At 36.4% G+C, this 21,549-nt stretch overlaps 5 protein-coding genes, 2 long non-coding RNA genes and 2 other non-coding genes across 11 annotated transcripts; 8 read left to right on the top strand and 1 right to left on the bottom strand.

Moving 5' to 3' along the window:
• Nucleotides 1-358: 358 nt before the first annotated feature.
• On the top strand, nucleotides 359-4,305 carry AT5G49580 (Chaperone DnaJ-domain superfamily protein; the record flags this gene model as incomplete). Of its 3 annotated transcripts, NM_001344850.1 has the most annotated exons (10): nucleotides 359-751; nucleotides 989-1,816; nucleotides 1,888-2,017; nucleotides 2,109-2,515; nucleotides 2,617-2,697; nucleotides 2,785-2,883; nucleotides 3,034-3,195; nucleotides 3,327-3,413; nucleotides 3,585-3,656; nucleotides 3,758-4,275. In NM_001344850.1, the coding sequence occupies exons 2-10, from the start codon at nucleotides 1,055-1,057 to the stop codon at nucleotides 4,043-4,045; spliced, it is 2,088 nt and encodes a 695-aa protein (NP_001318769.1). In that variant the 5' UTR covers nucleotides 359-751; nucleotides 989-1,054. The 3 variants fall into 3 exon arrangements, with proteins under 3 accessions (NP_001318769.1, NP_001332620.1, NP_199769.1); NM_001344851.1 differs by having other exon boundaries at nucleotides 395-751; nucleotides 3,034-3,413; nucleotides 3,758-4,305; NM_124336.2 differs by lacking the exon at nucleotides 359-751 and having other exon boundaries at nucleotides 984-1,816; nucleotides 3,758-4,045.
• Nucleotides 4,306-6,976: 2,671 nt separating this feature from the next.
• On the top strand, nucleotides 6,977-7,198 carry AT5G07435. The gene has a single exon (NR_143002.1). It is a non-coding gene; the product is annotated as an other RNA (long non-coding RNA).
• On the bottom strand, nucleotides 7,144-7,661 carry AT5G07425. Its single transcript, NR_143001.1, has one exon. It is a non-coding gene; the product is annotated as an other RNA (long non-coding RNA).
• A 3,937-nt stretch (nucleotides 7,662-11,598) lies between these two features.
• On the top strand, nucleotides 11,599-16,009 carry PNG1 (peptide-N-glycanase 1). The gene is made up of 17 exons (NM_124335.3): nucleotides 11,599-11,820; nucleotides 11,935-11,988; nucleotides 12,070-12,225; nucleotides 12,313-12,411; nucleotides 12,509-12,595; nucleotides 12,749-12,831; nucleotides 13,120-13,233; nucleotides 13,447-13,501; nucleotides 13,583-13,669; nucleotides 13,771-13,826; nucleotides 13,919-13,978; nucleotides 14,087-14,174; nucleotides 14,273-15,037; nucleotides 15,129-15,189; nucleotides 15,261-15,363; nucleotides 15,439-15,573; nucleotides 15,713-16,009. The coding sequence occupies exons 1-17, from the start codon at nucleotides 11,743-11,745 to the stop codon at nucleotides 15,795-15,797; spliced, it is 2,166 nt and encodes a 721-aa protein (NP_199768.1). The 5' UTR covers nucleotides 11,599-11,742; the 3' UTR covers nucleotides 15,798-16,009.
• Nucleotides 15,437-15,592, top strand: U1.13p. Its single transcript, NR_143000.1, has one exon. It is a non-coding gene; the product is annotated as an other RNA (small nuclear RNA).
• On the top strand, nucleotides 15,796-15,837 carry U4.3p. The gene has a single exon (NR_142999.1). It is a non-coding gene; the product is annotated as an other RNA (small nuclear RNA).
• Nucleotides 16,010-16,061: 52 nt separating the features above from the next.
• AT5G49560 (Putative methyltransferase family protein) lies at nucleotides 16,062-17,036 on the top strand. Its single transcript, NM_124334.2, has one exon. It carries the CDS (start codon nucleotides 16,083-16,085, stop codon nucleotides 16,905-16,907), a length of 825 nt encoding a protein of 274 aa, NP_199767.1. The 5' UTR covers nucleotides 16,062-16,082; the 3' UTR covers nucleotides 16,908-17,036.
• Nucleotides 17,037-17,229: 193 nt separating this feature from the next.
• AT5G49555 (FAD/NAD(P)-binding oxidoreductase family protein) lies at nucleotides 17,230-20,639 on the top strand. Its single transcript, NM_124333.3, has 16 exons — nucleotides 17,230-17,501; nucleotides 17,582-17,743; nucleotides 17,822-18,001; nucleotides 18,094-18,151; nucleotides 18,253-18,303; nucleotides 18,378-18,460; nucleotides 18,688-18,775; nucleotides 18,897-18,938; nucleotides 19,013-19,087; nucleotides 19,192-19,260; nucleotides 19,401-19,516; nucleotides 19,620-19,732; nucleotides 19,795-19,874; nucleotides 19,968-20,088; nucleotides 20,179-20,245; nucleotides 20,328-20,639. The coding sequence occupies exons 1-16, from the start codon at nucleotides 17,266-17,268 to the stop codon at nucleotides 20,455-20,457; spliced, it is 1,671 nt and encodes a 556-aa protein (NP_568712.1). The 5' UTR covers nucleotides 17,230-17,265; the 3' UTR covers nucleotides 20,458-20,639.
• A 20-nt stretch (nucleotides 20,640-20,659) lies between these two features.
• BLOS2 (biogenesis of lysosome organelles complex 1 subunit-like protein) lies at nucleotides 20,660-21,336 on the top strand. Its single transcript, NM_124332.3, has 2 exons — nucleotides 20,660-20,795; nucleotides 20,867-21,336. Exons 1-2 carry the CDS (start codon nucleotides 20,712-20,714, stop codon nucleotides 21,164-21,166), a joined length of 384 nt encoding a protein of 127 aa, NP_568711.1. The 5' UTR covers nucleotides 20,660-20,711; the 3' UTR covers nucleotides 21,167-21,336.
• The last annotated feature ends 213 nt before the right edge of the window (nucleotides 21,337-21,549 follow it).

The raw sequence follows: 21,549 nt of genomic DNA, 5'->3' as shown, positions 1-21,549 counted from the left end.
TTTCTGGTAAACCAAGATAGGAGCCCATACCACCAAGATTAGTGATTCCCAATGTTGCTTTTATTTCTGCCTTAAGTGAATCATCGACCTTATGACCAAACTGTATCGAAGACTTTGTAAAATTTATTTGTTGTCCTGAAACCGTTTCATAATGCTTTAAAATTTCCAAAATTACTCCACACTGCTTTTTGCTAGCTTTGCAAAAGAATAAACTATCATCTACAAATAACAGATGAGTTACCAAGAGGCTTGCCGTAACTACTTTCATACCAGTAATCAATTTTTGTTGTTAAGAATAATATTAACTTATTTAACCTTTTTTGTCTTTGTTTTTTTTTTAATTTCTATTAAATGTATGTTCTAAAAATATAGGTGATTTTGAACAAAAACTGAATTTCACCAGCTCATCTTAAAACAGTGACACCGCCGGTCGAAACCACCGTTTTTCTGATCGTTTCTTTTCCAAATCATTCGGCAAAAATTGAAAGCGAACCTTTTTCTTTTCTTCCTTCCTTTCACCTCTTTAATCATAATCAAATCAGTCACCAAAAGCCACAGATAAATCCCAAATTGGTTTCATCGATTATAAGCAGGAAAAAAATTGATCCTTTAGGGCACACTAGTTTCGTCATCTTCTTCTTGTGGGCCTTCTTCTTCTTCTTCTTCTACGACCTTTAAATTGACTTTTCTTTACTCTAATGGAATCTCCTTTTCCTCCCTCTACGCCACTCGTTTCGAATCAGAGTTTCAGGTACTCTTCTGGGCAATTCCCCAATTTTGCTCTTATAATCTCAATTCGATTCTTGGTTAGTTTTTGCTTAATTTCCACAATCAGACGAAATTCAAAAGCTTTACTTATGGGTTTGATCTCAATTACTACAAAAGCTTGTTTGATTTCGTCGTTTTGCTCAAAGATTTGAACTTTCTGTGTTGCATCTTCGATATGATCACTTCTAGTTACTTATTTGGATTAGTTCTTCTTCTCCAGTGTCAGGGAATGTTAGAGAAAGTTTAAGCTTGAGTGGTAGAAGTTGAATTGTGTTTGAATTTGATAATGGCACGAAAAGGAAGTCATCAGAAGAATGGAATGGATAACCAAACGAAGCAAAAAAAGAAGACTGCTTCTGATTCTTTGCTGTCTAATAAGGGACAAGGGAAAAATAATGAGGCTGAGAGTGTTCTGAAAGAGAATTGTCAAGATGATAAGCAGACTAAAAGTAGTCCAGTTTGTGAAACTTTAGAAAGAGATATGGATGAGGCAAAAGGCGCTGCTTCTCTCAAGGATATAGATCAGTCTGTTGCTTCGGAGAGCGATTTAGCTGGAGGTAGTAGACCTCGTAATGAACCTGGTTTTACAACAGAAGAAACTAGATATATTCCGTTTGGTCGTGAACACATTGACAGTGTTATGAGAAGCTTGCTGGATATATTGAGCACGAATAGCCCGTCAGAGAATATTGAGTTAGCATATAATGCAGTACTGAGGAAACTGAGGATATCCACTGCTACTGTATCAAGGGAAATGACTAAGTGTATGGAAAGACACAGGCCTTTGATAGATTCTGTCAAATTACGAGTATATAAAGGTCGTGATCTTGTTCTAACGAAAATGCGGCAAGTATTCCCGGTTGTCTTCAGGTGGCTTATGCACTTTGGCAGCATAATTCTTCTTCTATCTCTGGTTTGGTTGGACTGTGCAATCCGGGGTTTTGATTCATTCATTCGGATGGGAACAGCATCTTTTTTCTCTATCATGTGGTGTGGTCTCTTTTCAGCGTTTTCGATGTTCGGCATGACCAAATTTATACTGATTTCGGTAAGAATCTCAAATGTGATTTCTTTATATGTTTACTCTTTATGCATATGTTAAATATTCGATAAATACAGGTTGCAACTGTTTTGGTGGCATTGTTCATTGGCTTCGTAGTTGGGTCTGTTACGCTTGCCATTTCTGGTTTGGTTTTGCTATGGCTCTATGGTAGCTTTTGGACAACACTGCTCTTCCTCTTCTTTGGAGGTAAAAGTCCTTCCTGTCTCAATCTTGTAGCAACGACCAATCTCTTGCATTATTTTGTCTAATACAGTGTGCATTGTTCGTTAATATAAAGGTCTGGCATTCATGATGAAGCACGAGCGCGTTGCACTGTTTATAATCACAGTGTATTCAGTCTATAGTGCATTGAGTTATGTTGGATGGCTAGGTCTTCTATTGGCTTTTAATCTTGCTTTCATCTCAACCGATGCTCTCATATATTTCTTCAAGAATAAAATAAATCAGCAGAGCACTGCTGATAGACCCACTGAGCCCGTAAATGATTCATCTTTTGAAAATGGCCCTGGCTTTCCGGGAGACCGTGGCCCAGGAGTCGCGTCAACTAGCGGAACAGACTCTGAGTTAACATCTGAAGATGAAATTGCTCGGTTACTGAATTGTCCTGACCACTATTCAGCTTTGGGCTTAGCTCGATATGGGAATGTTGATATGGCTTATCTCAAACGAGAATATAGGAAAAAGGTAATGCTGCTTATTTTTCTATTTGAAGTGAATGTTTATTGGATACTCCTGAGCAGCAAAAAGGTATGTTGGGTTTATAAGCATTGTGGATGATTCAATAGGCGATGCTAGTCCATCCTGATAAGAATATGGGGAATGAGAGAGCAGCTGAAGCTTTTAAGAAACTTCAGAATGCATATGAGGTAATGTTTTGTTTCCCTTTCCGTTTCATCAATTTGTAATCGCTGCATCAAGAACCCGCATCTCTAATCTCCTTAGCTGGCCTTTAGGTATTACTTGATTCTGTAAAGCAAAAATCATATGATGATGAATTGAAGAGGGAAGAACTACTGAACTACTTTCGGAGGTTTCAGAACTCTTCTCAAAAGGTATGTTTATTGTTGTCTTACTCTGAAGTGCATCTTTCTTGCTTAAAGTATCAGGTTTTTTGTCCTTCACACTTGTAAACAAGTAGGCATGTTTCTCTCTACTCGGATATATGTGTTTATTTTAAGCTGCAATGTATAATCATGAACCAGGACACTCGGGGACACGGTTTCTCTGGGTCGGGTTTTGGAAGCTCAGAAGGTGAAGGAGAGGAAGCATTTAGAGAGTGTAGACAGATAGCGTGTAAAAAATGTGGCAATCTCCATGCCTGGTTTCTTACAAAGAAATCAAAATCTACAGCTAGATGGTGCCAGGTTTTTTCCAACTCTTCCCACCTGCATCTTTAAGATCCTATATATTACACCAATTATGAAACTACTTGAGAGGGAAGTATAATACATATAACTTAAACTGATTTACACGAGCTCTGCTTTTGTATCTCAAGGATTGCAAGGAATTCCATCAAGCAAAAGATGGAGATGGTTGGGTTGAACAAGCTTCCCAGCACGTCTTGTTCGGGCTATTTCAAAAGGTATTATTTTGTATTCAAAATTTCAATTCATGGGATAGATGGTAAATTGCTCTATACTGGAACTAGATGCTCTTCACTGGTTGATTCTCAAGAAGACGATTTTGTACAATCAGATGACTTGATTGATATGCTTCTCATAGTCATATGAAAGGATTTGTTGTTTTAATGCAGGTTGATATGCCGCGTGCTTATGTTTGTGCAGACAGCAAAATATATGAAGCTTCTCAGTGGTATATCTGTCAGGTACCAAAAACTTTCGCTTGCTTTCGGCATTTTCATAAGAGATTGTTTGGTATTTTCTTTTATCGGAATGATTAAAATGGTTTTGTTTGATTTGTTGGAAGGGAATGAGATGTCCTGCAAACACCCACAAGCCGAGCTTCCATGTGAACATGAACGCGACAGCTGCCAAACGAGGAACAAGTGGTTCTTCAGGGCAAAAAGGAAACCAGAGAATGCCAAACACAAACCCGGACGAAACAATGACAGAGGAAGAGTTCTATGAGTGGTTGCAGAACGCGGTTCAATCTGGTATGTTTGATAATGCAAGAGAGAACCCGTCTTCAGCAACCGCCAGTAGCACTAGTAGTAGTAGCAGCAAGAAAAAGAAAAAGGGAAAGAAGCAATGGTGAAAAACTCAGAAACAATTCGACTATATTAACATGGTGAAAGTTTTGTACCCTTGTGTTCTAAAGATATTAAACTTGACTTGATGATAAGTTTTATTCACACAGAGCAAAAAGCTCTCGAAAGAAGCCGATTTGATAGATTGCAACTTTAGTTTGTTCTACTGAGAATTCAAATTAAATCCCCAAACAAGAACATGTTCTTATACAAGAGAATAAAACTTACTTATTATCAGACTTTGAACAAGATGAAATACTTGAACAAGTTTTCCCTTGGCTTTCATGCCAGTTTGTTTTGCTATATTTAGAGATTTCCTTATTTACCAAATTGAAAATCAAGGAGAAACAAAGGTGAAATAATTCTTCTCTGGCTCCACACTCATAATATTTTTACCAGAAGAGATGAAAGAATCCTTGCTATTAGTTTTCAAGGAACCAAACTCGTAAGCATGTGCACTTTTTAGAATATGGGTACCTTTGGGGATATGGTGCACTTGTTCTAGTAGGCTAGGTATCAGATCAGCCTAGGAGAGTAGGCGAGGGTCTTACTATGAGAAGATATTTGGTCCATATTATGAGAAGAGTAAACTACAAGCAGGTTCACAAGGCTCAAAAACTGGATGTCCTTGGCATTCCAAAACCTGTGTAACAACATTGATCCGGTTCAATGAAATTGCACATCCAAAGAACTTTAATGATAGAATTTACCGACTATATTCTAAGGAAGTAAGATTCAAATAATGGATTAGCAGACATTACCTCCCATTCTTCATGATGATTGCGCAAGCAACTACTGCTGCCACTCAAGCTATCAGCATCACTACAATCTTGTACCTTACCGTTCAGGAAAAATTGCTCATCCGATGCGTTCCAAGATTAGCGGCTTCTAATGTATCTTGTGTCAATTTCACTCTCTGAAGCCGGAACAAATGCAGCCTAAAGAAAAATAGTGTTCAACTTTAAGAGGGCATCAAGTAGCAAAGCTTATGTCTGTAAAAGAGTAAGATAAATAAATGCACCTTTTGCCTTGCTAGTGTGTCCCATGTTGATGTCTTTAACGAAGGTGTGCTGCTTGATGTGAGTCATGAAATTAGTGTCATTAACAGTTTACAGCTTGTTGGAACTAGTCATCACAGAAAATGTATAGACACATATGTGCTGACTTCAAATGAATGAATGTTTAAATGAGTTGAGAAGCCAAATAAATAAAAACATGGCATTTGAAGACCAGCCCAAGTATGAATTTTCGTATCTAAGATTTTGAGAAAACATATGTTCCTTTGTCAAAGCATTAATAAGAAACAAAGCAGTGATTAGTCTATGACCTGAGGATGTTCTGCTTTGAAGGGTAGAATTTCTACAATGAGTTCAAAGAGGATGATGCCAACCGAGCACCAATCCACAGTTGCACCTGATTGATAGTGCAAGTATATATTTGTTTCTGCAGTCTTGGCATGTGATAAACGAAACAGAATTATCTGAAACTATTGCAAGACATGTCTAGAGCAAGGATATCTTATGAAAGTCAGTGGTCCAGTGTAGTGAGCAACCCTTTTACTTACACCAGATTAGTAGAGCAGAAATGAATATGCAGTAACTAATTTTTCTACCCAAACTACCATCCCAGCTGATGAGTACGGATCGGACTTGGAGTACCAATGATTCTACTTGACCAAGGAAGGATCTTGAATAAAAGACAAGTAGACACCAAGATTAAACATGTGTACGGACAATGTCCTGTCCCTAAAATAATGACACATAGAACTTATGCTAAATTATATCTGTTGCCACTTGCCATACATAAGATTTAATCAAAAATATGAAATTGGGATTTTGATATATGAACAACTATATTAACCATCAACCAACTGCATATTGGACAACATTGCATCTTAACAGGTCAGTCATTAGTTTAGTAGTACCTTAAACTAGAGCTCTCGAACGTTGCTTACTAATTCTTTATTGTAATTATTACAGATTTACAGTACAAGTCTAGAAATGAAATAGACTATATACAAGTATCTTATTCTAGTTTGAACTTCTTTCTGTTTTGTTTTGTCGGCATACGGCAAGTGTAAATGGGCCTAAAATCAGACAAAGCCCAATCAAGAAGGATGGCTTGGGAAACACTTCACATATCGATATAGTGTTTAGTATACAGTAAAGTTTTCAAGTTTTTTTTTTTGTTTTTTTTTCCTTTTTTTTGTGAGTTTGGAAACACTCCACTTACAAAGAATTTGGATGTTGTGCAAATAATCAAATTTCCTATATTACGTACAGCCTCGTTTTCACTTTGTTAAAGGTTTATGATATATGTGTGTTTCTGACTCATTTGCTTGTTAATTATGAACCGTAAATAATCAAAAACACATTTTAGTAGAAAAGCAAAAAAAATCTATAACCGTATAACAACAACCCACATATGTTCCAAAGTTGATTTATAAAGGGTTATGATGCTTTGTGAGTTGTAAGATATTATTAACTTTGCAAAGAGAGACTTACGTAAGAATTTGGATTTTGTGCAAATAATCAAAATTTCTATATTACCACTTCGTTTTCACTTTGTTAAAGGTTATGTGTTTGTGACTCAGTTGCTTGTTAAGTATGAACCGTCAATAATTAAAAAGTCATTTTAGTAGAAAAACAAAAAAAATGTATAATTGTATAACAAGTTAACAACCCACATATGTTACAGAGTTGATTTATAGAAAAGTGTTATGATGCTTTAATTTGTGAGTTGTAAGATATTATTAACTTTGCAAAGAGAGACTTACGTAAGAATTTGGATGTTGTGTTTGTGCACACGCTACAAACAAGGGGTTTCCGATCCTTAAGCTTTGTAAACTCTCTATTTAAGGAAGGAGGATCATATCCCTCAATTTCATCTTCAACACAAGTCTTTTTTTCTATCCAAATGTTTGATCTTCTAGTTTTTGCTCTCTTCGCCGTTCCACTTTTATTCTTAACTCTGTTAATCCACTATTCTCAACTCTTAACCCATGTTCCCCCTTCCATTAGATTTCAGTTATTCCAACCAAAGACGAACCTAATATTTCCAATACACACGATAACATGCATCGTTGCTGCTCTCTTTAGCTTGCACTTCTCTAAAGTGTGGGAAATAGTCCCACACCATTCCATCATGGAGGGTGTGCTTCTCACTCACTCTTTTATCTACATCGGGTTAGTTGGTTTCATCTTCTACAAAGTGAAACCCAAAACTCTATCTAAACCCTTTTCCTTTTCTAAGAAATATCCTCATATGGCCATCCTTTCTCGTAGTATCCTAGAAATGTCCATGTTGAAAGGCCTCATGTGGCTTGAATCCAAGGTGGGAAAAGTATCGGATCTTGCACTGGCAATTACCATACTATTCTTCTACTTGCATGTAGCGGGACTTTTGAAGTTTCTCCTCTTCAAGAGAGATTTGGGATTCTCCGATCCTATCCCTCTTCTCTAACGCTCTTGGTTCAAGCTTCTTGGGGGAATTGGGGTCCATCTTCTTGGCGGGAGTTGTTGCGGCGTACAAAGTTTCTATGTGGGGAGACTGTTGTTCATCCTGTCAAGCCCTCAGGGAGTGGAAGGAATTGGACTTGATTAATCGCCGAAGACATTCTAACCCGAATTAGGTCCAGTGAGAATAGTTTACTAAATCATATGTGTAAATATGGGCTTGTGTCGTGTGTATCACGTTATATATAGTCGGTTGTGTAAACCCTAGAGAATGTCATGTATATAAGTCTATGTTCGTGTTATTAATAAGACAACGCAGTTTGGTATCCAATTCTACACACCTTAATTATAAAATCTAAGCCGGTTTATAACTGCACACATTAGCTTTATTTCCATTAGAACGTTTTATTCCGGCTCCTTAAATGATTTCACCTCATCGCCAATATCTAATCAGCAAAGATCAATTCGTTTTTTTTTTTCAGTCTATTAATTATTCGTATTGATTGAAAAGTATCATAAGGACAATAACACTTTATATATATATCAAAACCGGAGAATTACAACATTAAGAAAAATAAAGAAACAATTTTCTTGGGAGAAACGTTACATAACTCCTAAAAAAACTGTACACTTGAGCTTTATGTCAAATATTTAATTAGAAGATTTTCTTTCTAATTATCAAAAACAATTATTAAATGCCAGTGGCAGCCGCTGTAAATAAATCCCAACTCCAGTATTTATTTCACAAAGTGGCTGCAAAAATGTATATATAGATATATATATATATATATATATATATATATATATATATATATATATATATATATTTAAAGTGATTTTTAATCAATATTATTAATTGTTAATCATTAAAGTTGAATACTTTTGATTTAAATGAAAAATTTAGTTTTATTGTATTTATATAAAAAAGATTTATCATACAAAATTACATTGAGATATTCTGATGATAATATTTTTTGTTAAGATTTTACTTTCAATAGTATATTGATTTGTCGAAAAAGTCTTTTTTCTTAATATATATAAATAAGAAAATTGCAGCGTGAAAAAACAACTGAAATCTAAGTTTTCATTGTGCACTTCTCTTTCCTCTTCATCGTAGGGCTTCCTAGACAACAACACAACAAACATAAAATGGATAAGCCGGTGGACTTGGATGAAATTAAAATTATCTCCGGCGCATCAGACGAAACTATACAAAATCCCACCAAAAATGTTAATATCATAGGAGTAAACGATAGCATCTCACGAATACTATGGAGTCATATGGCTATATTATCCCTATTTGGTGCTGGAATTGCATGGGGCAATATTTTTCCATACAAGGAAGACATGAGCTTCGAATATGCCTGTTCAAGATACTTCGAGTTCGTTGAAACGTTCTTGTTAGTTGGCATATTGAGTCATTGCATCACCTCTTCAAAATCACCAAAACCAGCTTTTAAGGCAAACCAATTTATCGTCAATATTTTCCAATTTATGGTTAGCGTAACCATGTTTTTTATTACTTATATGGATCAGAGGTGGGATATCTTTTGGATATACATCTGTATAATCTTCGTTGTGATCTCATTTGTTCAGTTGAGTTATCCTGTGGATGGCTTTGAGATCCTATATATTATGATGGTAGCCTTTTCAGGATTTGCTTCGGGAATCGCTGGACTATATTTTGAAATTGAGTCAGTAGGACACTCTTGGCATTGGGCTTATTTCATCACTGCTTTCGTTTTAGTAATGGTTGCGAATATATATCGGGAGACGATATTAATCCCATTGAGGAGGATTAATTTATGGTTAAAAATGAAAGATCACCTTAAAGTTTAACTATTCCCAAAAGATGTAGTTTTCTTTTTTACCTTGCTTTATTTCTAAGGAATATTGACATGTTACAAAAGTTTTTTTAATGAAATTTATTAATACATGACTACAAACAAAAGATAACTTACCAAAAAAACATTGAATTTAAAATTTAAAACCAAAATTTTATCAGTTTTAAAAACTAAAATATAATTTCGGGTGAATGAAATAATTGACTAAAAAATGGAACGCTATAAGAAGAGGTTATGTTGACAATAAGAAGATGTTCATGTTTCAAGTAAAGACTTACTTATGATTTACAAAATAATTTTTATGAATTTTTAAATATCATGTGTTATATGAAACAATAGTGAGAAAGTTCATATTTCTTGAAGGATAGTTCTCTTTTCATCTAAAGTGTGCACATGAACATGTTAACCATCCAATAGAACATCACCATTTCATCAACCCAAGATTCTTATTGTTGTGTATACACTTTTATGAAGAACAATAAAATTAAAACCATTACTTAGATATAGACTATTACTAGGAGAACAAGTATTTGCTCCAAAAAAAAATTAGAGAACCAAAATTATGTTTGAACCAAAAAACATCTACTAATTTATAGAGATATTAATTTATCTATATAGAGAGATTTTACTAATTTGTAATACAAAATTTATCTCAAATATAGTTTTTTCTTTATAATCAATATTTTCTAAAATCAATTACAATTTACAAGTAGAAAAGCAACTATTCAGTTTAAAAACAAACACGAAATTTTTTTGCAGAAGATTTCATCATATAATCTAATTACATTGATTAAAAAGTAAAGAAACAATAAATTTATATAAAATGTGGCTTTTAAAATGTTAATATTTCAGGTGGCATATGGCAAATGCCTTTTTGATAAGGCTATAGGCATGGTGTATGGTGGTCATCATCATCATCAGCTCATAAAAAAATATGTTTCTTAAATAAAAGTTTCAAGACAAAACAGGGAGAGTAACAGTCCGATGTGATGTTATCTATCTGCACAATGTTAGAAAGCTATCATCGCTCAGTTTTATGCTTGACATTCCAAAGTAACATAGTTGTAGTTTAGTATATATGCTAATAAAAAATCTCATGGATGAATTATTGGAGTACTTCCATGCGACCCATGGTTGGATGTGTATGAAATTATAATTTTTATATAATTAAACCTGTAAAAAATGTGTTAAAAGTTAGGAGAAGTTTGTCTTAGACGGTAAAATTGTATATAGTTTTTATAATCAAATCAAGTTTGATCTTTTTAAGACAAAGTAAATACTGTAAACGGAAGATATCAAAGCTCTTTATCTATTCCACAAAACTATCTATTTTTCTTGATTAATTTGTAAGATCAACATATGTATAACAGATTATGGTAATTTAAAAACTTCACTTACCATAAAATTAACATATATATTGAGGATTTAGTTTAATTCCAATATGAGAATTGAGAACATATATTTAATGAATATGATTCATCTTGTAGTTAATTCACTTAATTATTAGTCTTTTGAATTAGAAAGGAAATTATAAACGGTAGTATGCATAAGCTTTGTTAAGAAAAACTAAATTTGTTAAGATATTGAATATTATCTTTTTTCCTATATTTTGATGGTACTGTACTTGTTTACTTTCAAATGGACATTTAGCTAACTTTATTTTAGAACTATATAAAATGTTAAATCAGTTATTTAAAATGTAGCCAAGTTAGATATCATTAGGAGATAATTGATTCAATTTATACTCCTTTAATCAGAAAATAATTTATTAATAACAGGATCTAAAATATTTATTTTAAGTGAAGGAAAAAACAAAATAAGACAATATGTCACATATCACAAATATATATATATATTGGAATATCCTATATAAGTTAATTTTCGACTTTAAAACGAAAGTAACATATATATTGCTAACTTAAACATCTTTAAAAATACTTTTTTCAATTTAAATCACATTAATCAGAAAATAATTTTTTATAATAATTTATTAAAAAGTATATTAAAAATATGGCACATGTCAGCAAAAAAAAAATTGCAAATTTTATATATGTCTAGAATATCTTTAAAATGTTTTATATGAAATTTGAAATTTTATTTAGTGATTATAAAAAACTGGTCACCTATTTAGAATTGTTAGCTTAAATAATTCATAATCATATATAAATATTTTTAACAATATAGTCTGCATACGTAATAGAAGTCAAATATATACAGCATACCTTACCGGCCGGTATGATTTCAAGATTTTCAAAATTAAGACGGAACTGTAATTTTATTACCGGCCGGATAAAATAAAACCGAAATTTCTTGTCTTGTCCGGGAGGACTGTTTCTCTCTTGACTTAAAAGACTTGGGATCAAACAAACTTGAGAGATCATTTTGGAATTTCAATAATCTGAGAAAATGGTTGCTCGGAAATTTGTCGTCCGCCATGAAGATTCGAGCTTCGATGTCGACTACAACACTGAAGATGGTCTTGAGGTTTCCCTCTCTCTCTCTCTCTCTCTCTCTCTCTCTCTCTCTCTCTCAATGTATTCTCGTCGTGTCCGATTCGATTATGTGATATTCCGCCATTGAATCGATGTTTCTCTATAGGTTTTACGATTTCTAATCTTCTCCCTCACTTTAGTTCCTCCTGAAGAACAAAAGGTAACTTAAAAATCAGATTTTGTTTTCTCGGTATTCATTGGAATCTTTGATGAGTTTTGTTATCGAATTTGGGTAATATAGATCGTTGCGGAAGATGATAATCGATTGGTGTCTGATGAGTCTGATCTCGCTTCTTTATCTGAGAGACTTCGATTAGTTTCAGTTGGAGAAGATTCTGTAGAGAACTCAGATGCGGAAATGTTGAAATCAGATGAAGAATTGGCTCGAATGTTGCAGGTTTTATATTACTGATGGTCTTCACGGGAATTTATCAACTGATTTTGATGATGATGATGTTTTGATTTTATGTTTCTTGGTTTTCAGGCAGAAGAAGATGCTATTATGTTTCAACAGTTTGTCGCTGCACGAGATAACGGCGAATTCGAAGGGAGAATTAGGCCTTATGTTAGTCAAGTTCTCATGGTAAAAGACTTGATTATTTGAATCTTTGATGGTTGATTGCAATTTTTGTATATTGGTTTATGTGTTGATGTATGATTACTATTTTGTGTGTGTTCAGTATGAAGATCCAGTCCGCCAAGATGCTGCTCGAAAGACTGTTCCTAAAGACGAGCTTGAGGAGAAAGCATTGGTTTCTCTGGCCAAGGTTTGTGTTTATGTTCATCGATTAATTGAACTATAAGTTCTGACTTCTGATATTGAAAATGCTTGATGAAATTTAGAATTTAAGGTTTTAGGTTGATGTTTACTATATTATGTGAGATTTTTTAACTGATCCAAGCTTTTAACAAACGTTTAGGAAGGGAATTTTGAGCCATCGAAAGAGGAAAGAGACTACGCTTTCCTGCTTCAGCTTCTTTTCTGGTTCAAAAAATCCTTCAGGTTTTCCGGACTCCCCTTTTACTTGTCTTTTAGGGCTTAGACAGCCAAATAATCCATTACTGTAAAGTTGAAAGAAAAGAAAAACACATAAAGATTTGGTTCATATTTTGAGCCAAATCTAAATTATTGAATACATTATTGAAATCCTTGATGAGATTTAGAATTGAAGATAGTCTTCTCATTGGTTTGTTCTCTCTATGCAGCATATTTTGTTGTATGAATATATATAGTGGCACAGTAGTTTTAAAGAACCTCTTTTCCATGTTATTGACTTGGGCGGTAATGCAGATGGGTCAATGAACCTCCTTGTGACTTTTGTGGTAACAAAACCATAGGCCAGGGGATGGGAAACCCACTTACCTCGGAGCTTGCTTATGGAGCAAATCGAGTTGAAATATATCGGTACGTGAATTACTTTGTACTGTAGTTTGTATGGTTTATTCTGAAATCACGGCCTTTATTCCGAGAGAATTGTAGGACTGTAAAAGCTAAATCATTCGCGTTTTATAGAGTGTATTGGATTGAGAGCAAGAATTACTCAATTCCTACAGTGCTTTATTTATTTTCTCTTGTTAAACTTTAGTTTCACTTAGTATTTCACTATAACTTATACAGCTGTACCATGTGTCCAACAACTACTCGATTCCCTCGGTACAACGATCCGCTAAAGGTAACTAAATAGCTTGTACATTGGAAGGTATATGTTCTTGACTTCATTGACAGGTTCCATTTTTCTTCCCTGTTTGTGCAGCTCGTAGAAACAAAGAAAGGTCGTTGCGGAGAGTGGGCGAACTGCTTTACGCTATACTGCCGCACGTTTGGCTATGATTCTCGTTTGGTATTCTGCTAACTAACATTATCTCTTCCCACAAAAGTTTTGCTTTTGCTTTTGCTTTTATATTTGTAATGTGTATATGTAATATTTTTATTCATTTACAGATAATGGACTTCACAGATCACGTGTGGACAGAATGCTACTCTCACTCGTTAAAGAGGTAAACTTCATCTGCCAAACAAATGTCTATTGATTTCCTCTGTAGGAACTTTCATTATACCGAGTAATTTGTGCCGTTGTTTTTTTCTGCAGGTGGATCCATCTTGACCCTTGTGAAGGAGTGTATGATAAACCCATGTTATATGAGAAAGGGTAAGATTTCTTGCGTACCAGTTACTTCCTCTTTCCATGTTTCTCATCGAACAATCCCCATAATGGACTGCCATAGTGCCATATTCTAACAAAATCTCTGCCTTCTAGATGGAATAAAAAATTGAATTATGTCATTGCGATTTCTAAGGACGGGGTTTGTGATGTTACCAAGCGATATACAAAGAAATGGCATGAGGTAATGCTACACGAAAACAGTGACTGTTTTGTTTCTCGACACCAAAAACAGTGACTTCTATTAATCACTCATGGTCTTGCTGTTGTTTTCCACTGTAGGTTTTATCTAGAAGAACTCTCACAACTGAATCATCTTTGCAAGATGGTCTTCGAACCCTGACAAGGGAACGACGACGTAGCTTAATGTTTGAATCTCTATCTAAGCTTGAATTACGAGACAGAAATGAGCAGGAAGAACTAGAGAGAAATCTGCATTCCGCAGATAATGCCTCAGTTTCTTTACCCGGAAGGCAAAGTGGGGACAGGGAATGGCGTATTATGAGATCAGAATTTGGTTCAGACGAAAACTCATCTGTCAGCTCTTCCTCTTGCCCAGTTCGCAAATGCGTTGATGACCATGTGACCAACATTTATGACTCGTTTCTACCTATCCTTACTCAGTTCGTTGAGGACGGCTTACCTGTAGCAAGAACAAATGAGGTACTTAAGATGATCAAGCAAGTCCTAGTGGATCTGAAGAATGCGCCTTACAAAACAAGGAAGGCTCGATTGACTTTAGATTCAGATAACTCAAGTTCATTCCCGGAGCAGTTTCTTCCCGCACTAGGCGATTTGCTTCTCGCTCTTTCTTTAAAGAGCGAGAGAGACACAAACGGTAAAAGTGTCACAATATCCGTAGACGGGAAACTCACTAAAACTGCTATAGCATTGCCAGTTGCATTGGACGCGTTAAGGGAACTTGTTGCTGACCTCAGCAAATACCAAAACTTAAACAAAGATTCACTGTCTTTTCCACTTGTTAAACAGAACAGGGTATGCTCTGGTTCTGTCCTCGCAAGTGGTGAAGAGCTTCCTTCTGGCATTGTAAGTAGTATCCTATTACAAGTCTCATCTTACCATTTAATCAAACTTGTTTTGGTTATTCCTAAATATCATGCCTCACTCACTGCCTCAGGCAACCGCAGCTTTTGATGGAATCCAAGAGTCCAAATGGGAAGAACCAAATGGTGCAAAAGGTATGAAATATAGCCTGATCCAAAACTATGATATTTGTTACATGTTATAATGCGAATCTCTCCTCGCACAGGCTGTTGGATCGTGTACAAAACACTCTACAACCAGATGCACCAACTCATAGCATACGAACTCATGTCTGCTAATGATGCCCCAGAGAGAGACCCCAAAGATTGGTAATGTCTGATTCCTATTATTCAAGTCTAGACATACACAATCAATGCTTTAACACTGTTTGTTGCCTCCACCAGGATTCTTGAAGGAAGTAACGATGGTGGTTCGACATGGTGTGTCCTAGACAAGCAAACTAGTCAGGTATTCGAGGAACGGTTCCAACGCAAATCCTACAAAATAACTACACCTGGATTCCAAGCAAATCTTTTCAGGTATGTTAAATAACTTTTCCCTGATAGAACACAAATGTGTTTTGAATTGAGTTTGATAAGAGTCTTATCATAAGACAGTCCCATTTGCTTTTCTTGTTTTTCTTATGGGTCATAATCATATCTAATGTGTATGTTGCAGGTTCCGGTTTTTAAGTGTACGAGACGTGAATTCGACCTCGAGACTACAACTAGGGAGCATCGATCTGTACAGAAGTCACCAGTGATTTAATGATGCATTCATGCACATCAAATGTATAAATATTCCAAAAACATCAATTTGTTTTGTCTTCACTTTCTGCACATTGATGTATTCCGTATTCGTGAGGGAATTGGCCTTTGCTATTGCTATGAAACACCTCTGTCTTAGACAGAGGCTTACAGACTCATGGTCACAGTTGTTATCAACGAATAATAAGCCTCCACGTGTAACTTAACCTAAAGGTCCCTAGTTCAGTAAACATGGAAAGTGAACAAGCGAGCGACAACATCGGCGCCGCAAAAAAAGTGGAATGATTACTCTTCCTCTGCGAGACGACGATGAGGAAAACGACACATACGAAGCTAAAATGCTCCTCATAGGCGAGAATGGTCTCGACGGTGAGAGTTTACCTCCTACTCCTCTGCGTGACGGTGCACTGGAGCTCCAGAAGTATAACATCAGCTCCATCGAGTCAACAGTCGTGATTCGTGAGCTGACGTCACAAGGTCTCTCCTTTCAGCTCTGGCCAGCGGCTTCTACTTTCGTCACGTTGCTTGATAACTACCGACGTGACCCTAGCAAGAGTCCACTCACCGCCACACTCTTGTCGCTGAAAAAACCATCGCCGTTGAACATACTCGAGCTCGGATCTGGAACCGGCCTCGTCGGGATCGCTGCGGCAATCACTCTCTCTGCTAACGTCACGGTGACGGATCTCCCACACGTCTTAGATAATCTCAACTTCAACGCCGAAGCAAACGCTGAAATTGTTGAGAGATTCGGCGGGAAAGTCAACGTGGCACCACTACGATGGGGAGAAGCTGATGACGTGGAGGTTCTAGGTCAGAACGTTGACTTGATTCTGGCTTCGGACGTGGTGTATCATGACCATCTCTACGAGCCTCTCCTCAAAACGCTGCGTTTGATGCAGCTAGAGGGGAAGAGGTTAATTTTCCTGATGGCGCATCTAAGGAGATGGAAGAAAGAATCTGTCTTCTTCAAAAAAGCTCGAAAGCTCTTCGATGTTGACGTTATCCACTCTGATGTTCCTCAAGAAAGTTCTAGAATCGGTGTTGTGGTTTACCGTTTCACCACGAAACAGCCAAATCAGAATGGTCGGATTGTTTCGTGTTAGCAATCGCGTTGTCAGGATTCATTTCCTAAATAAAGTTTGCAAAAATGTTTGTCATGTCTATTCAATTCAGGTGTTATTAAATGATGAACCAATCCATGCAAATTAAATATAAGCATTGAAGACTATAAGGCCTTACAAACTATTTGGACTCTTTTATAAATGATCAAAAACTATAGGTGATAAAGCAAATAAGTTTTTAAAAGGGGTTGCGACCATAAATAGCTTGGGGCCTATTTTTGTGAATCGTACAATTACTAGGACTATTTTGTAAATACTTAAAAACTATTGGAACAAAAGTATCAGAGTAGAACTTGTGACACACAGTCACACAGACTTTGACTGACCAGTGAAGACTACAATGTGGCGCCGGAGCTTCAGTACATTACCGAAGAAGAAATGGGACGCGGTGGTGATCGGAGGTGGCCACAACGGATTAACAGCCGCAGCTTACCTAGCACGCGGAGGTCTCTCCGTCGCTGTTCTCGAGCGCCGTCATGTCATCGGTGGCGCGGCAGTGACGGAGGAGATCGTTCCTGGATTCAAATTCTCACGCTGCAGTTACCTTCAGGGCTTACTTCGTCCTTGTATCATTAGGTGTGTTTGATTAACCTTCTTCCGATTTTGTTCTGATCGTTCCTGGATTGTTTGATAACTTTGATTTTTGGATTCCAAAGAGAATTGGAGTTAGGTAGACATGGACTTAAGCTTTTGAAGAGAAGTCCTTCATCGTTTACACCTTGTTTAGATGGACGTTATCTTCTGCTTGGACCTGATCAAGATCTTAATCATTCTGAGATTTCAAAGTTCTCTAAACATGATGCTGATGCTTACCCAAGGTTATTTGTTTTTTTAGCTAATTCTCGGAATGTGATATTCAAATCAAATAAGTTTTTTTTTTTTTTTTTGCTTTACAGATACGAGAAGCAGCTAGAGAGGTTTTGTGGATTCATGGATCCTCTTTTGGATTCAACTCCACCTGAATCTCTGCAAAGTGCCTCTTCTTTTAATGATAAGTTGAGCAACAAAATGTACAAATCTGCTTTCTGGGCTCGTTGTCTCCGGCAAGCAGTTTCTTTGGGGCATAAAGATATGGTGTATGATCTCCTTTTTCAAAAACAATTAAGCTGATTTGTTTTGTTATCTTTCACTGTTTTGTTTACATGCTCTTTGTTTTTATATTGTGAAGGGCTTTTATGGATCTTTTATTGGCACCAGCTTCAAAAGTTTTGAACAACTGGTTTGAGGTGCTTTTCTTATCTTAACACATATTGGTTATACAACTAGCATTAGCAAGTAGTCTGATGTTGTATTGACACACGTTTTTGTGTTGGCCTTATGCTTGTAGTCTGATGTCCTGAAGGCGAGTCTTGCAACAGATGCTGTGATTGGATCTACGGTAATTGACTTTCTTAATATCTTACTCGTTCTATATTGGGGGATTAATGTAGTGATCTGAACATTAATTCACAGGCCAGTGTCCATACTCCGGGAAGTGGATATGTTCTCCTACATCATGTGATGGGAGAAACAGATGGAGAGAAAGGCATTTGGTCGTACGTATCTTGATTGTTAATTTGTATTTTCCTCTTGATATTTTGGGAATGTAGAAATAGCTGTGTATGTTTTACATAAGTGTTGATGCATAAGCAATTGAAGAACTATCTTACCAGATATTAGTAAACATGCATCTCTGTAAGGTGTAAATGAAGAGCACAAGACTATCTGTTTAATAAAACAAGGCCTGGCTATCGTGAGTAACTGGTAAGAAAATAATATGCAGTTACGTTGAAGGTGGGATGGGCTCTGTCTCCATGGCTATAGCCAATGCTGCAAAGGAAGCTGGTGCTGAGATTTTCACAAACGCAGAGGTATTAAATTCTAGATCATTTTGAGGTTATCCCTCTTTCCTACGATATTCAGAACAGTGGAGTTCTAGTATCATTTCTCTCATCAGAAATCAGAGCAGCTTAGTACATTCATATTTTCCAGGTTTCTGAAATACTAACTGAAGACTCTAGCATCGTGAAAGGGGTTAGTTTGTCTTCAATGATTTGTGGATGAAGTGAAAACGTGAATCAAACTGATATGACATTACCTGGTATAAGGTTTTGCTTGCTGATGGTACACGGGTGGAGTCATCGGCTATATTGTCCAATGCGACCCCTTACAGAACTTATGTGGTAAATCTTTTTAAATCATAAGTTCCAAACTCCCAGTATATGTCAGTTAAAATTTTGTTGTTTGCTAACAAATTTACGTTTGTTCTTTCTGTCTTGGATAACAGGAGTTGGTTCCGACCAATGTTCTTCCTGAAAATTTCGTCAGTGCTATTAAGAACTCAGATTACAGCTCTGTAAGGATTCCATGTCGTTTAAGTCCCTCACTCTCTGGATCAAGAGAAGATAGATTTCTCTATAGGCGGAATTGGTTTTTTTTTTAATTACACCATCTAGCTAATTATCTGGTGATTTGTTGTTTAATTGTTGTGAACAGGCAACTACCAAAATAAACTTGGCTGTTGACAAGTTACCACAGTTCCAGTGCTGCAACACAAATCATTCAGGTCCAGGTCCAGAGCATTTTGGCACTATACACATTGGTGCAGAGAGGTATCATTCGTGCTAATTTGTTCCTCATTATATGTATCTCGAAGAACAAATAATAATACAAATAAAAGTGATCAATGGCTCTGTTCTATCTTCTCTCTGTCAGCATGGACGAGGTTCACTCAGCATGTCATGATTCTGAAAATGGCTTACCATCGAGAAGACCAGTGATCGAAATGACTATTCCATCCACACTAGACAACACCATTTCTCCCCCAGGTACACATTCTCCCCCTTTTGCTTGTTTAGGATTTGAACTCTGAATGTGATTTTGTATGTAGGGAAGCATGTAATCAACTTGTTCATCCAGTACACTCCTTACAAGCCCTCAGATGGAAGCTGGGAAGATCCTACTTACCGAGTTAGTTTGTTATACACGCTTGGCTAAACATTCCTTTACACTACAAGACATGCCAAACCCATCTGGATTTGCTTTTGCTTGTGTAAAAATCAGGAAGCCTTTGCACAAAGGTGTTTCAAACTGATTGATGAATATGCACCCGGGTTTAGCTCATCCATCATTAGCTACGACATGTTGACTCCTCCGGACCTGGAACGGGAAATTGGTCTAACAGGTATATAAAGTGAAGTACTTGGAGAAAGATCCCAAGTACATGCGACATGGCCAAACCATATTGACATGACTGCCCATTTGTATTCTGCAGGCGGAAACATCTTTCACGGTGCCATGGGATTAGACTCTCTCTTCCTGATGCGCCCTGTGAAAGGATGGTACGTGACTCCGAAGTACTCAAAACAGTCTTTACGATTTATGATTATGAAATTCAAAACTTTGTTGGACTGTGTGAAACAGGTCAAATTACAGAAGCCCTTTGAAAGGTCTCTACTTGTGTGGCAGCGGAGCTCATCCTGGAGGCGGAGTTATGGGTGCACCTGGAAGAAACGCTGCACATGTTGTTCTTCAAGACTTGAAAAGAATCTAGCGAGTATAATCTCAGACTGTGCAATGTTAACTCTCATGTGTAAGTTGTTTGTTACTGCTCTGAAAACCTCTGTCGTAGGGAGAGGCTTACAGACATGGACAATAGTTGATATCAACGAATAATAAGCCTCCACGTGTAGCTTAACCTAAATATCACTAATTCAACAAATATGGAAAGTGCCCTAAACAACAGAAGAGCCATTGTTTATTTGTCTTTGTCTTTGTCTTTGCGAAAAGAAGTAAATATCCTCATCAATGGCGGATTCACGAGATGATCTAGCTGAATCGCTACAAAATCTATTCACGAGTGTTTCATCTATGGTCAAATCCGAGCTCCAGGTGAAAATCAATCCGAAATTTTACAGATTTATTTGTTTCCACAGATCTGAAATTGAATTGGATAAAAATAGGGAACGAACAACCATCTAGATCTATTGGAGAAGATGAACCTGAGAGTTGCGTCAGAGTACGATGATATGGGTGACGTGGCAGCTGGGCTCAGAGTTTTCGCAGAACAGATGAAATCAAAAAGTGGTGGCTTGGATGAATTTGTAGGACAAATGGATGCTATCGAGAAACAAGTGTCGGAGTTTGAAGCTGTGATCTCTGTTCTAGATCGATATGTCTCTGTCCTAGAATCTAAAATCCGAGCTGAGTATCGTCATCCTCATCATCAGCGTCGCTCTAATGATTCTGTTGTTACAGACTGATGCATTGTAGCAATAATTAATTTTTATCATTACTGAGATTGTTGGAATCGAGATCTGGAATGCTATTTTGGTTTTAGTTGATATTGAAGCTAGATACGAATACGACGAATGATTTTGTCTACATTCGGTTTAAGTTTAACCAAAACTGAAATTTGCATAAATCAATCTGGAACCAAACCAAACGAAAAGCACCTAAGTTTTTTTTTTACCGCTACTCCATATATAACCATTTACCGTACTTACTAATGCATTGGTTAAGTGTTTTGTTAAACATATTAAAACCTCCTAAGCAAACAAAACCAAACCGAATTAATTTCAGTTTGAATGTAATAGCGATGGTTTTATAAAACCAAAACTTGGAACAAACTGAACTGCTCATCTTT

The sequence above is a fragment of the Arabidopsis thaliana genome, chromosome 5 (assembly GCF_000001735.4).
Source record: "Arabidopsis thaliana chromosome 5, partial sequence".
NCBI classification, from domain to species: domain Eukaryota; kingdom Viridiplantae; phylum Streptophyta; class Magnoliopsida; order Brassicales; family Brassicaceae; genus Arabidopsis; species Arabidopsis thaliana.
The sequence above is the reverse complement of the archived record's forward strand: the minus strand, read 5'-3'. Positions and strand labels throughout refer to the sequence as shown.